At 34.6% G+C, this 16149-nt stretch overlaps 1 protein-coding gene across 4 annotated transcripts in view; it reads right to left on the reverse strand.

The window, feature by feature from the left end:
- LOC136028046 (histone-lysine N-methyltransferase SETD1-like) overlaps positions 1-16149 on the reverse strand; it is an 80872-nt gene that overhangs the window by 35410 nt on the left and 29313 nt on the right. For all 4 annotated transcript variants that reach the window (XM_065705640.1, XM_065705638.1, XM_065705639.1 and 1 more), the window contains exons 4-9: positions 13948-14040; positions 11083-11260; positions 7443-7934; positions 4639-4870; positions 1881-2068; positions 1023-1227 (exon numbers count right to left, since the gene is read on the reverse strand). In XM_065705640.1, the coding sequence (XP_065561712.1) occupies positions 1023-1227; positions 1881-2068; positions 4639-4870; positions 7443-7934; positions 11083-11260; positions 13948-14040 (1388 nt within the window). The remainder of the gene's footprint in view (positions 1-1022; positions 1228-1880; positions 2069-4638; positions 4871-7442; positions 7935-11082; positions 11261-13947; positions 14041-16149) is intronic.

Genomic DNA, 16149 nt, shown 5'->3' on the forward strand with positions numbered 1-16149 from the left:
GTTTTTGGGAAAGTTTAGGCTGGCAACTGGACCCCACTTTTGCCCTATGTGTGAATGTGTGATTGAAAACTTATTCCATTTTGTATCCGAGTGTGAAGAGCTGTCTGAATTGCGGAAGGAATGTTTAGGACGAAAGTTTGGGAGTGAATGTTGGCTAACTGAGTGGATGGCTGAGAGGAACGCATGTGCTATTAAATGGTGGTACAAGTTTCTTCATTTAGGGATTAAGCATAGGGAATCACGTTTGAGTGGATAGTTTGTTAGATGTATTGTTTTTGTATAGTTGTATTCCGTTCCTGAGTTATTTTTGTTGACTGTATTTTGTGCATTTTGTGGTTCTTTTTGATTGTTTTGATTTATATTATCTAAAGTTGTATTTTGTTCCTGAGCTTGTTTGTAGACTGTATTATGTGTTGCTATGGCCCACAGGCTTTTTTGCAAAAATTTTTATCTTATACAAAAACTATCTATATATATCGTTACAAATTTTTAACAACATACAAATGTCGTTAAATATAAAAATTAAATATAAACGATATTAATTACACATGTTGTGCAAGAGAGTTAAATTTAAATTTACTAAGAATATAAAAATAAAAAATCATCGTAAACGAAGCCCCAAGTGTCTACATAGCACTGCGATGACGAGCAAACCGATATACAGTTTAATAGATTGCAGATTTTTAGCATATTAAAATAGAGTTTAAGATCTCCAAATCTGAATTTCAATTTTTTCCCGGAATTTTTTTTTTCCAGAAACAAGAAAAAACACAACTGTTGATACTATATTTAACGAAAGCTGTGAGACAAGATGTTTGTTTAAACTTAAGGTACAATCTCTTACCTTTTTGCTCAGAGAGAGGAAAGAGAGAGAGAGAGAGAGAGAGAGAGAGAGAGAGAGAGAGAGAGAGAGAGAGAGAGAGAGAGAGAGAGAGAGAGAGAGAGAGAGAGAGAGAGAGAGAGAGGAACGGAGGAAGACAAAACCCCTCTATCATATATAAAAAGAAGGAAAGGATACTAACTCTACTGTTTTCTCATGAGTTATTTCCTGTACAGGCTCTGGCTTAGGTATAACATGCCCAACAGGAGGCGGAGGAGGTGGGAATCCGTTTTGATAATGAGGAGGAACATAGTGAGGATGAGAAAACTTGTCATGCGAATATCCAGGTGCCGTCTCATATGGCGGGTATCCATTAGAACCATACCAAGGTGCGCCATTCCATCCACCTTAAATGAAAAGAATAAAATAAAATATGTGGTAACTTTTCTGTATTTCACATTCAATTTTTTTTTATTAAAACCGTCGTCCTATTCGTCCCTTTTAATCTCCTTTCATTGGAATTTGAAGGGTGCTATAGCAGTATGGGCATACCCCGTAGGGGGGATTGCAGACTAAAACCTCTTCCTTGGACGACACTTCAATGAAAAGGTCCAAAATACAAAAAAACTGGAACTTTACCAACTGTATAATTCACTATTTAAAAAAAAACTTTATTCTAACAATTTTCTTTTCCCACATGTATTGATATATTCAACAAATTCGCACCTTCTTCTTACAAGACATGGAAATCAGAACATGAAGCAGAATTGATCCAAAAACCCATCCAATAAAACCTCGCCCAGGTCAAAACGTTCACAGGTTGTGGCTTATTCAGTTCAACCTGGAACAAAAACTGGCCCTTAAATGTGGATTGGCGCCATTAAAATTCATGCTTTGATGGCACCAAAATAGGAAAATTACAGACTGATCAAAAGACGAAAAACTTTTAACTTCAGATGAGTGATCAGATTCCTAGGATCTTCCTTCTATCTACCCCTCCCCCTCCGACTACGCCCCTGTTGTTCTAGCATGCAAAACGTATATTTTCCAAAAGTGTTACCTGGCATTCGAGGCTGTTGAGACGGAAAGCCTGGCTGTGTTTGGAAGTAAGGCACTTGAGGTTCATATCCATATGGCATCTGAGGTCTTGCCCCGTACACATTATACGCATCAGGCATAAACGGTGGGTGGACTGGCTTTACCTCTAATAATGGCGATGGAGGTAGGTCTGATTTCGATGCTGAGGCCCTAGGGGACAGAAGGTTATTAAATTATACTTTCAACTTTTAGATTTCATATCTTTCGGCAATTTCTGATTAAAACCTGACCCCGAGTGCCTGTATTATAAATTTTCGCTCTCATAATTACAATTCTCTTATGCCTATATTGGACTTATTCAAAATCTTTCAAGACTTTTTCAACTATAAAACTAAAACCCAAAACGAAAAAACAGAGAAGATCTGAGTTACAGTCATAAAATATTCAGAACAGACTGAAAAATAGACTCTAAGAAATATAGAGTGCATAATATGTATATATATAGGGATGATCAGTTCTCAAGAATCCTGTAACCGACATATATAATTGTATTTATAAAATTAGCCTAGGTCGCCTTACTCTATTGTAATGAAAGTCGGTCACCGTGACTGCAATAGTTAGGCAATAAAAATGCATTGTGATATATGGAATAGGAATAATAAATAAATATGTTCGGGAATGAAGCTCACAATAGACTGTTATGAAGTTGAGCTCTATTAGAAATGGATTTGTTTTAACTGAGAACCCCTTTTACGCAATTTGTTTCACACTTCAAATCAATAGAGATTATGACAACTGATTTAGGGCCCCTCATAAAATCAGGGGGAGGGACTATATCCCCAACCACCCCCCCCCCCAAAAAAAATAGGCCACTGTTTGGGGGAAGAAGGAGATATTTGGGAAGGGTTAAAATGAAGAGTAGTCCTTACAGTTGCTCGATGTGTAGAGTGGGGGAAAATTCATTAAATTTTCTGGGGATGTGTGAAGGATTTTAAGAAAGTAAATTTTTGGAGTGGATGAGGGGGATGAGCCTTGGGTGGAAAATAATTTTTTATGAAATTGGTGTTATATTAGCATTAAGAATTTGGGACAGTTTATTCGTGTGGGTATAACCCACCGTAAGGGGGTTATTTGATCACTTTGGTTGTTTGTAATAGGGTTTTGAATAGTTTTATGTGCTTAAATCCTTTTGATCAAAAGTTTAAGTTGAATTGTGATTGTATGTTGTTTTTTTTGTGTGATCATGGCACTACGTTTTTTTGTGTGTCAAATATAATACACTACTACTATACTACTGATGACGAGATTCGATACTTACAATTCTGTGACCAGCACAGACAGATTTAAGAAAGAGCGTAAAAAAAGTTTTATTTTAAAAAATTATCAAAATAAGTATAAAGAAAGGAGAAAAAACAACACAAATAAACCTTGTTTAAAAAAAAAAAAAAAAATACTGCAATCCAAAAAAGTTTATTTTCAATTTTGTGGAACCAATATGCTTTAATTTTTTTAATACGTACATTGTGATGGTCAGTACTTTGGTCAGTAGCTCCTCTGGATCTACTATCCGTCCTGGCGCAATTTTAGAAATTAAGAATAAGGTTAAAGCAAGCTATGCCACGTGGCCGACATCCTCGTAAGGCCTTGACTAGAATTTCGTCAACATATTGTGACCATTCCATTTTTTTTATCTTTCGGTTGTATACCCATTTTCTAATACTAGTGATATGCAGGGCATAAAGGCATTGGATTTTCGTTAAATAAATTCTTTTATATCTGCCTTGTTGGTGTAGGAACAGAACAAACATTTGAATGTTTAGTGCTACTGACATACTGACATCTTATGACAAATTAGATGCCAAGCTAAAAGAAGACACGTGACTACGGTTGGGTCCTTTACATCTTCTTGTGTGGTTATTCCATTTTTATATTTATTGTTATTTTATATTTATTATATTATTTTTTTCCATATTTATTACAGTTTTGTGTATGTTTCTGTCTCATATACTCTATCTAGTAAAACCAGGACAAGAATACCACTAGCACTTTCATTTGAATTTTGTCACTGTTATTAGCAACCCCTAAATATCTTAAATCGAATTATAACTTACAACCAAACGATAAGAAGACAATGTCTTTTCATCAAAAAAAGACAAACCTTTTCCATGTTTTGTCAGTAAAATTCATATTCAGTGACGTGAATTAGTTACAAAAGCTGTCACAGATGATCATAGTAAAGAACGAACAACTAAAAAATTAATTAGCCAGGGATCGGTAAAATAGCCAATTCTTATATTGTTTTATACTTTTCAATGTTTTTGAAGCATAGGCCGTTCTGGTCTCTCTTGTGCCCAGAGCAAAATCTTGATCGCCCCGCCCCTCTCCCTTGTCACCCACAAAATTTTCAGGCCAAATTTTGACAAATTATTACTTTACTAATAAAATTATTTTCAATTTATTAAAAAAATATTATTTAATGTTTTGATTATTTTTAGTTAACTACTTCCATTAATCATTATTAATTATGTTCATTATTATTATTTAATGTTTTTTCTTAACTTATTTTCATTTATTAATTGCGCCCTCTACTTTATTCTAACAAAAATAAAATTAAAAGAAATTGAAAAATGTTACAGCCGCTAGATAATTTATTTGAAATTTTAAACCTCCTAAAATTTCTGCGCCCGGGCCAAGTCCCCCTTCTGCCCCAGGCTAAGTGCCCTCCTGCCCCTCCCCTAAGTCCACCTGTTGTGTAGGTATGCTACCAGATAAATACTTACCTTCTTTTCTCGCTCATTTTCTTTTCCCTTCTCTCTTTCTGTCTTTCTCTTTTTCGTTCCTTATATTGTCTCATAAAATGCTCATTGTTTAAAAATGGACTAGGAGGTGCAGAGTAATCAGAGCCACTTTTGTCTCCATCAGACAAGACTTTAGATTCAGGTTTCTTTTCTTCCTTTTCGGAGTCGGACTCTCGCTCTAGTGCAGGGATACCAGGAATACCAGGAAGTTTTCCTAAAATAAAGATGGGACAAGTCACTCAAATAAATGCAGCTCACAGAAGGCACCAGACAATAAAGGAGGTTGCCTAAAAACACCTTCTTGATTCTGCAGACAGGGAAATCAGTATAAACAAATGTTACGTTTATTCCCGTTTTCAGGCGAGAAATGAACATGTTTCAGCTCGTTGTTAACACGCGTTCCATTTTTACCCTTATCAGGCGTCAAATGGATAAGAGTCAGTAAAGCTCTTGTATTACAAATAGCCAAATTGCACTTAATTTTGTGTAACGAAATTAACCAAAACTTCAAAAGGAGAAAACAGAGTCGAATTCGTGCGATCTGGGATAAGAAAATTTCAATCAAAGAGTTTAAAAATGTCTATATACATGGCGATCTTTATAATTTGGCTGAAAGAGTTTAAAATGCCTAAAAATATACATGGCGATCTTTATAATTTGACTGAAAGAGTTTAAAATGCCTAAAAATATACATGGCGATCTTTATAATTTGGCTGAAAGAGTTTAAAATACCTAAAAATATACATGGCGATCTTTATAATTTGGCTAAAAGACTTTAAAATGCCTAAAAATATACATGGCGATCTTTATAATTTGGCTGAAAGAGTTTAAAATGCCTAAAAATATACATGGCGATCTCTATAATTTGGCTGAAAGAGTTTAAAATGCCTAAAAATATACATGGCGATCATTATAATTTGGCTGAAAGAGTTTAAAATGCCTAAAAATATACATGGCAATCTTTATAATTTGGCTATAGTTTGACTGAAAGAGTTTAAAGTGCCTAAAAATATACATGGCGATCTTTATAATTTGGCTGAAAGAGTTTAAAAATGCCTAAAAATATACATGGCGATCTTTATAATTTGGCTGAAACAGTTTAAATTAGCCTAAAAATATACATGGCGGTCTTTATAATTTGGCTATAGTTTGACCGAAAGAGTTTTAAATGCCTAAAAATATACATGGCGATCTTTATAATTAGGCTAGAATTAGACTGAATGAGTTTAAAAATACCTAATAATATACATGGCGATCTTTAGAATTTGGCTTGTTCTACCACTTTTTAATCCTGAACTTTCCCAAACGAACTCCCCAGAGTAATGCTAAGAAAAAAAAACCTCTAAGTAACGTTTATCATTTCCTTATCATTCCCTTTTTTAAAAAAAGAGTCAGCTAATTAAGTAGTAATGCTGCATATAGATCGCTTAATACAAATTTGATTATTCAGTCTCGAAAAAGTCAATTAGTATCTTTATTTGAACAAAAGAAAAAAGAATACATAGCGTTTTCTTGTACGAAGAAGTGGATTAGACAGTGGTTCCAAGAATCAGGGAAATTTACTCAATTCCAGGCCTTGCAAAGTCCCCAATTATCACGATTCCATTTCCTCCTTCTATCACTGTTTTTTAGCTTTCCGCATTAAATTCAAAATACACAGAAATCAAAAAACATCTCAAGTAAACCTTGGTCTTGCACGAAACACTTGCAAAAGCATAAAACATGTTTTCTTATTATCCCACCTGCCACGTATTAAAGCAAGAGTAAGTATAATCCAACGTCTAACACGACTGACAGGGGGAAAATTTCATTTTCACTAAACAGACACTGTGGCCTCGTTTTTTAGACTTTGGGAAGCCTTTAAAAGTTACCGAAATCCCTGTTGAAAGTAGAGAGGAAAGTACCTCCCCTCCCCTTTAGAAAAATACTAACCTGGAATTGTGCTATTATGCGACTTCGACCGCCCCCCCCCCCCGAGAAATATTATTGCTAACCTTCCCCTACGAATTAGACTGTGTAAATCTTATCTATTGATATAGAAAATCAAGACAAGCTCTAAAGCATACGCTTCTCTAGAGGTCATTCTGTACCCTAAAATAAAAGCGGTGGTTGGTCGAGGGATCTGAGGCGGAGGTAGCAAAGTTAATAATGTTTACGAAAATTGTAGATGAAAATATGGCGAGGGGGGCGTAATTTCTCCACAAAATGTATACTAGACAATCCTTTAGTTCGTTCTTTAATTTACGTTCAGCTGCCATAAATTTCGGTTATTTAGCCTACGTCCACTTCTTTTATGTCACAGACCCTAATATTTTCGACTCTTTGATTTTCCTTATTACTTCAAAAATCTGTATTTCTAAGCAAAACGTGGAAAGCAAACCATTTAACAGTTAAGCCGTTGTAAATTTTCCAATGACAGGGGGTCGCCCTATCCACCAACACTTACGAAGAAACTGAAAATATTCTTCCTAACACGCAGCTATACTTCTCACAAGTGTCTTTAATCTTTTTTAATTACCTCAAGAGCCATAATTCCTTTTGAATATTCTTTCTTTTAATATGTCAACTAGGATATGGATAGATATTTTAGTGTTACTTACCAGTAACACTATTTTTTATCCACCTGAGGTTTTTATTTATCAGAGTAGATTTGAAAAATGAATTAGAAGAGAAAAAGAAATTACAAAAAAAAAACTCAGTTGATTAAGAAAAATAAATAAATACAAGAACAATGAGTCAAGTAGATATTAAGAAGTTAAGGCAAAAGTAAGGAATGAAGTAAGTACCTTGAAGCATCATCTTGATTCTAGTGTCCAAGTCCATAGATACTACGGGTTCGGGAGAAGGAGATTTTTCAGTCACTTTTCGCTCTTTCTTTTTCTCTATCACTTTTTTTTCACTTTTTATCACTTCTTCCCTTTTCTCCTCTTTGATTTGTTCATTTGGCCATGATGGAACATGCTGTGGGTACCACGGTTGTGGCGGAAACGCTGGCTGATACGCTGGATGATGTTGAGACACATGCATTACTGGAGGAGGTGGAGGGACAGGAGGTTGTGGAGGATACCATTCATTTGGAATGTTTGGAGGTGGTGGAACCTCAGGTGGCGGAGGAGGAGCCTCAGGTGTTTTCGGTTTTTCAGGAGGTGGTGCTTTGGGTGGCGATGCCTCTTCACTTGAACTGCTTGTATCACTTCCTTCAAGAGGCGGGGGTTCAGGAGGCTTTGACTTCTCTTTTGGTTGGACAACTTCATCCCACCTCTTTTTACATTCAACGCCTGTGGAGAAAAATAAATCCACTAAATATTGAATAAAATGGAAGATCTATTCTAAGATTTTTTTGAAAACTTTTCAAGAAGACAAAGAAAAATCTAGTTTTTTGGTGAGTAAAAAAAAAGAAGAACAAGAAAAAAGTAAAACAAATAACAGATAAAATACTTGATATAGAACTTAAATACAGGATAATTTGCACGTGTTTAAAGAATAAATATTAGACCAAAGAGCTCATTGTCAACAACAGGCTTATAAATAGTTTTTTAATGATGTTTTGTAAATTTAAGTCCCAACAGGTATCCCGCTTCCCTAAACCCAGAGTCCCATAGGATGTTTTTAACCAAAATCCCAAAAGGGTTGACTATCGGAATAGGCCCTCAACCCCAAAATCATAACTAGTTCATCAGGTCTTGCTTACAATTAATTTTAGACAAGTCCTGAAAATGCATTCCAGTATATCTATCAATGACACAAGTTTAGCGTCCCCCCATCCTCTAGTGGCGGGCTTGTGTCTTGAAAATCCAAAATCAGAACTAGGATATTATCACTTCTTTCTGTTTAATAGAATTAAGATCTGAAGAACCTCTGGTAGACGGGCAAATTAGAGTCGTAGATTCTGCCTCGACTCCATAAGATCTAATGATAACGAACAACGAAAATAGAAAACCACTTTCAGAATACCGTCCTCGGTCTGACTTTGTCCATGTCCATACTAAGTCGAGGAAAATCGGGGAAAAATAAGGTAATTAAGAACTATGAAGGTATGAGAAAAGGTATGAGGTATAAGAAGGTATGAGAAAAATATGGGCAATAGAGTTTATCCGTATTACAAGGAAGGAAGAAGCGAACGCCCATTTGCATGCAAATGAATCGACAATGAAAATAATGGGATCCCAAATAGTAGCCGTTAGGCCAAGATCCGGGGTCCCAAGAGTGTGGGGCCACCCCCCTAAGCAACTGAATCGTGTCCAGATAATCGAAAAACACAATTAGGACATTGTAATTTACTTATTTAGTTTGAGATATGACAGTTCCCTATCGTAGATGTTCAAATCACCAAAATATAGCCGCAGCTTCTCCCCTGGATGCATCTGATTTTGGTAACCAGCAAAAACCCTTGACAACCCTGTCTAAAGTCTCGTGTTCAGTTTGATCTTGTCCAAATAGTGTCAAATCGAATATATAGAAAATAATCAAGGAAAATAAAAATATATAGAAAATTGCGCTTGTCAGTAAGGCCGTTTCCACGGGGAAAGAGGAGGCACTGAGTTTGAACAGTCGCAAAATTTTCGCCAACAAACTTCAAATGCGTTTTTATTTTTTTTTTTTTTTTGTGAACACCCCTCCCCAAACAAAAATCCTACAGCCTTGCTTGTTATAAATTAGTAAGAAGGAAAACGTGAATGTCCATTCGCACCAAAACTGATTTCCAACCAATATTGGCTCCCGAAACAGAGCCGTATTCCAGTATACCCCTGAGTCACTGAAAAATTCTTTCATTATCGTATATTTCAGCAATATTTAGAGATCTTAAAGCGGACGACGAGCAACGGATTTACTTGCCCAAAGGAAAGCTCATAAATTAGGGGAATTCCAAAAACAAGTAGGAAAATTAGAAGTCTTTTTTTATGAAAATATATACACCGTCCGCATTTAGAGAGGCATAAGTATCGGCACTAAACCACTGATATAATACCAAATACCAATACCAAGTTTTCACTATATTCTTAATCAAATTAGTGGAAGTCGAAAGGATCATAATGAAATGAATGGAAATTAATCGGTCCTTTGACATCCGAGAAACAACAAATTATCGAAAATATTAAGGCTTCAAAAAAAAAAAAAAAAAAAAACGGCCCTCCAAACCAAGGCCATGTTCAGAGGGGATTTACCGAGTTTCACACCTCCTCTCCCCCAAAATTTTTGTCAGAATCGTAAAAACGTAGCAAAACGCATATAAAGCAATTTTTCATGGATTTTTTAAGTACCTCTCCACCTCTTCCCCCGACAATTATCCTGGATACACCTTTGCTTCCTACCAAACTCTTAAACATGCATTTCTCCAAATACACTAAAAAATCTTTCATCAAGAAAAACAAAAGTCATTTAAGACTATAAATGAAAAGAGGGCATACAATTCATCTTCAAATAGTTACGAAATGTATCACGATCGTCCGACGCTCTCATTTTGAATCTATTAGGAGATATTATAATAAGTTCTCTTCAGAATTTTGTATTTGAAAGAATATTCGAAGTAATTTAATCAATTGAATAAATCACATTTACGAAAGCTAATCATTTGTCCAATTTAAATGAATGAAACGATGTGGATTTAAATTATGTCCGGCATATCTCAACATATAGAGGTGAGAAATAAGTGTCTTTGTTAAAGAAGGCGAGCAAGTTAAAAAAAAGTTTGATCAGGCAGGATTTCAACAAGTTTTAGCATATCAGCCTTTCAACAGAGGCTTCAGTTTTGAAGTGGACTGTTTTTCACAATTTGGAGCCTTAGCCCTTCCAGGCACGTACCGAAGAATTTGGTTTTCGGTGTGGGGTTAATAATACAAAAAAAAAATATTTCATAATTTTGATTGGGAATCCCCAAAAAATTAGCGAAAATTTTTGGTTTTGGGTCAACCCCTGGAAGTTGCACAGATCAAGTTGGTCGAAGAGTTATATTTTATACACTTTCTCACCAAACTCAGTAAGTGATGATGTTGAAAGTTGGATCGGATACCGTTCAGGGTCCACAAAGGTTGGTTGCCCTCCAATCCTCTATGTCGCTTCTCCTGAATTTTCGATAGAATAAGACATCTCCCAGTTTAATACCTTCCATATAATAAGGAGAAAATCATCAAAGAAGACACTGCACTATTTATTAAGTTTAAGTCATTAGGTAGATCACAAGAGAAAAATAGATAAATTACCAAAAGAAAAAATAGATAAACTTTCGAATAGAAAAAATAGATAAACTTTCGAATAGAAAAAATAAATAAACATACCGAGCGAAAAAATAGATAAACTTACCAAGAGAAAAAATAGACAAACTTACCAAGAGAAAAAATTAAATAAACTTACCAAGAGAAAAAATAGATACACTTACCAAGAGAAAAAATAAATAAACTTACCAAGAGAAAAAATAGATAAACTTACCGTAGGGATCTAAAAACACTGAGAGTCGTTTTCCCATCACAGACTTATTGTTTAAAGCTTCTAAGCACGCTCTCGCATACTTCGGATGGTCGAAAACAATTCGCGCAAGTCCCATATGTTTATTTGTTTGCGGATGGTAATAGACAGTTAAATCTTCAAAAGAACCAAATCGTCTTATCTTAAAGAGAAAATATCATCAATTTGAATGGTAAGTAGTAATAACAACCAAACGCGGAGGGAGGGGCATAAACCCTAAAAGACACCACGTAGAAAAATTGAGTATGAGCTTGAAAACCCACTTTCGTAAAGACTTCGAAAATATAAAAGTACTGCATTTACTACCTGTAGCTTTTTATTGATACTATCATGTAATTTAAGAATGATTTTTTCACTTACTTTTGGTTATCATTACGTATTATTGCGCTAATGATAGACCAATAAGATATTCTCCCTTTGCGATTTGTGCAACATCATCATCCCTGATTATGAAGAAATACGTAAAATAGGCCATTTTTGGTCATTTAATCGTTTCAAGAGACTAGGTCAATCGTTGAATCTCCATGAATTAAAACCCTGGGTATATGTCAGATTACAAGACATCTTTTCAATCGTAGACGCATTAATGTCTAGGGAGGAGTGAGAGTAATCGCATAGGGAGGAGTGATAGTTATAGATACCTTTAAGCATGTTATTTGTCCAATAGTATGCAATTTTTGATTATTGATATAAGTTCTAAGAATACACTAGCTAGACATAATAATGATAAAAGAAGAAAAAAAAGCGAAGCCAGAAAGAAAAATGATGACATCAATTTTCAGCCAATGGTAAAAGTGGACATTTTGACAAGGACCTAAACCAAGCTGTCGTCGGTAAAAAGAAATATATAGAGAATAAATCCAATATCAACAATCAAAAGCCCCCCCCCCCCAAAAAAAAAAAAAAACAGTCCAATAGATAATCCCATAAATGCTGATAAAAGAGTCCAATAATTAATGAAAAATAACAAACACCAGTACAACACTTAAAATGTAACACATAGATGGAAATTGCCAATTAGAATCAACCGAACGAAATTTGTAACAAGTTACCACTCTTCTGATACCGAGTTTAATATTTCACTGGGAAAGAAGTAAGGAACAAAACGTCACTTTTGTGTCACGTCAAAACGTTACTTTTGTAAGGAACAAAAAGTTAAAACCTGAAAAAATGAGAAAGGTCCTTTTACAAGATAAAGTTGTTTGGAAGATCTTGTGTTCAAATATAACCAACCAGTGTCTTGAAATTAAGTTAATTACAGCGTCAAAACCAATCAAACTGACCAATGAGGAACGGGATAGGTTTTGAATAAATGAAATAAACGATAAATAAATATATAGGGTGAATGAAGGGTCAAAAAGTTTTTAAGGTCCGAATCTGGTTTCTCTTGTTTTATAATCAAAGCCTCCTTGGTTTTCTTTTTCTCAGAGACGAACTCGAGTTCCCTCTTATTAGTTATCAATAATCTTTGAATGGCATCACCTCCCCACCCCCTACACATACGACTTAGCTCATGAAAGGTTTGTTTTTATTTCATTCTTTCCAAAAGAGCACGTTTTCCACCAAAAAACAAAAGAGTCAAATAAATACTTAAAGACGCAAGCCAATGAAATACTAAAAAAAAAATATTATATATGGTTTTGGCAAGATGAAAGAAATTTTAAGTCACAACATTTTTACAAGTAAGCTCTCTGTGATGCTGAAAACCAGATGGGGTCGATTGTTGTCATATAGACTAACTTGGATTTCTTCATATCATTTCCTCATATTGTTTGGTATAAACATTAGTATTTAATTGAAATCTGAATCATCTTCACGAATGTCAAGCAGATTCAGTGCAGATACACTATAGAATCTCATTACCTCATAAAATTGTAGAACTTTATTAAACAGTACAAACTGAAGAGTTACAGAAAAATTGAATGAGGTATAGATGGTAGATAGAATGAAAGAGACAAATTTTCTTAGTATTAAAAAGATAGCAAGGTTTGTCAGGATGGCAGCTGCACATCGTGAGCGTTTTCTTTAAATAATATTAATTTATTTTAGTTTAATCTGTTGTTTTTTTTATGTAAATTTCCTATGGCCCACGGGCTTTTTCCGGAATAAAACTATTATTATCATAATTAAAAGACCTAAATAAAAGAATAGCACATCTAATCAAAGAGCTAATTGATAATAAATAAATAATGATAAGTAAGTGGATTTAACAGAAGAGAAAGGCAAAATTAGACAGAAGTTTAAAAACCATATAAAAACAGGGGAAAAAATGCAAAAAATTGATCTGTCATGCAATAAAACTACTTTGTTATAGTTAGAAAACTCGCCACATCATATAAGGATGCCTCATCAAGGTTTTCGTTTTGTTCAGGTGTGTCTGTTCATATCTATATTTTATAATTGTAGATGCAGGGGAGTATAAGAAATAGCGATTTTAATTTGGACTTTTCTCCCATTATTAAGCGCTATTTATTTGGATACAAAAGGTTTCCAGGTATTCAAACCTGTTTTAGATTTACACTTTTCGGAAAATTTTTTAAATGAAAGCGAAAATATTTGATTCTAATCGTGGAACAAATTCTGCAGAATTATTGTAATAATTTAGACAAATCATAACCTTGTTCAGAGTCCAGAAGACGGAAAAAATTAACTTTTATGAAATTTCAAGAAAAATGCTCAAATAATATATAGCAAATACGAATCATGTGCTTGTTTTCGTTTATTGGGGTTTATACTATATATTTTTATTTTTCAAGTTTATCGCTCAGAAATATGTTCTTTTTCCATTAAACTTTTATTTTTAAACATCATAATATAAAATGAACTCACCATATCAGTTAAGAAAGCCTTATCAATGTTGTCGTTGAGATTTTCAATTGCTACTTCAACTGGAGGCGGCTTCCCCACATAATTAGCATCTATCTGTAATGAAAATACTCAGTCTATAATTTATTTCGCTACTGCATATCTATATTTTCAATATCTACCTCATGTTACATATAACATATATGTATGTCTAATGCGTAATTGCTGCTTCAACTGGAAGCAGTTTCGCCACAAGATTAGCATGTATCTGCAATGAAAATAATAATTCTAAATGTATTCATTTGGAAATAGATAGTATAAATAGGCGAAAAATCTAGAGTTGAACTAGAGAAATAGGCAATAAAAACTATTCAACTGATCTGATAGCAATTGTAACATCAAAAATTGAAAAAGGCCTTAACAGTTAAGAAAGCCTTATCAATGTTGTCGTTGAGATTTTTCAATTGGTACTTCAACTGGAGGTGACTTCCCACCTCACTAGCATCTATCTGTAACGAAAAGACAGTCTATAATGTATTTGGCTACTCCATATTTATTTTTTCTATATTTAACTTAAATTACATAGAATATATATATGTATCTAATGTGTAATTGCTACTTCAACTGGAGGTAGTTTCCCAACGCGATTAGCGTGTATTGGCAACGAAAGAATAATTTTAAATATATTCATATTAGAAATGCACAGTGCAACTAGGCGAAGAATCTACAGTTAACTAGGGAAATAGACGATAAAACCTATTCAACTGATCAGGTTGCAATTGAAACATCAATAATTGAAAAAAGGAACAAACGAAGTGGCTACATCATTGTTGCAACTAGGGAAATAAGCGATGAATACGAAAGAATTCCCAGTTAAACTAGAGAAGTAGGCAATGAAAACTAATCAACGGAACTGTTTTGCAATCGTAATATCAATAATTGTAAAAAGAAAAAGAAACAACAGAAGAAAATACATTATTATAGTAATTACTTTATTTTGTTCGGTTGGTATTTTGAAATCCTTAGGGATTTTTTTTAATACTAATTTAAATTAAACACATTTATATATGGTATATATTACAAATGAAGAGTCATTTTATTGGATTCGTGTTATTTTATTGACTTATTTGTTGCTACATATGAGGGTCCTCAGAGATCAGGGCTGTGGAATTTGAGTTTTGGTAACTTTTTACTGATTGGAATCGGAGTCGATGTACTGAAATGTCCTGAATTAAGAACCGGTTATAAATTATAAAATCTAGGTAAATAAAGCTTTAAGTAAATTTTTGCTGAATAGAGTTGGAGTGGTATACTGAAAATGTCCAGAGTCAGTTAAAACTTAAAAACCGATTCCACAGCCGTGTCAGAGATAAAACAAAGCATTAATCATTCTTTCCAATTTTTTTTTTATTTTTTTCATTATTGTTTCTCAGCATTTGTGACCAGTGTAGACGAGAAAACTACCTTACCCCAAAGAACTTTCCTAGAATAAGCCTTACCAGGGCGATTCTTGCTCTTCAGTTCAGCGAAGCAAGCTAAGACACCAACTAACCTATCGATGCATGAATAAAATCAATCAACTTTAGTAATTTTAATTTATACAATTCGGATCTATCAGTAATACTTATCAGCCAATCAAAATCTAGGACATAAAGCTATAGAACGGGTAACAGCTTGGTTGGTTGGAATGCTAGAATTGATATCCTGTGTCCCTACGGACATGAATTTGAGTTCTGGTGTCGCTGATTATTTGGTTTGGAACGGGGGTCAGTGGCGTGACGCTGTAAGCTCAGCCAGAGTCAACCCACCTCTAAGTTAGTACATGGAGAAATCTTGGGGATGTAATCAGGAAGGATGTGCAAAAGTAAAGGACGGCTACCCCCCATTACACTTCCTGGATGAAGGACCATGAAAAAGAGAGTAGCGCTGTCAGAGGCGTTCCTAGGAGGAAGCGGGGGGAGGGGCAACCGAGACAGTTGTCCCAGGCACCATGGATAAGAGGGGCGGCGGCTTGGGAATAGCTCAACTTGATCCAATTTTCCACTTTTATTTTGCTATCTTTGTTTATATTTGAGTCTTTGCTATAGTTAATTTTTTCGGGGCACTACCAACCCTAGAAACGGTTCTGAGCACTGTCCATTTCGACTTTAGTCTAGTGCCGCATCCAGAGAATTTTGTAATCAAATTCAATCAGTTTTCAAATACTCACACTACAGCAGTCGCTTT

This window comes from Artemia franciscana, chromosome 6 (assembly GCF_032884065.1).
Source record: "Artemia franciscana chromosome 6, ASM3288406v1, whole genome shotgun sequence".
NCBI classification, from domain to species: Eukaryota; Metazoa; Arthropoda; class Branchiopoda; order Anostraca; family Artemiidae; genus Artemia; species Artemia franciscana.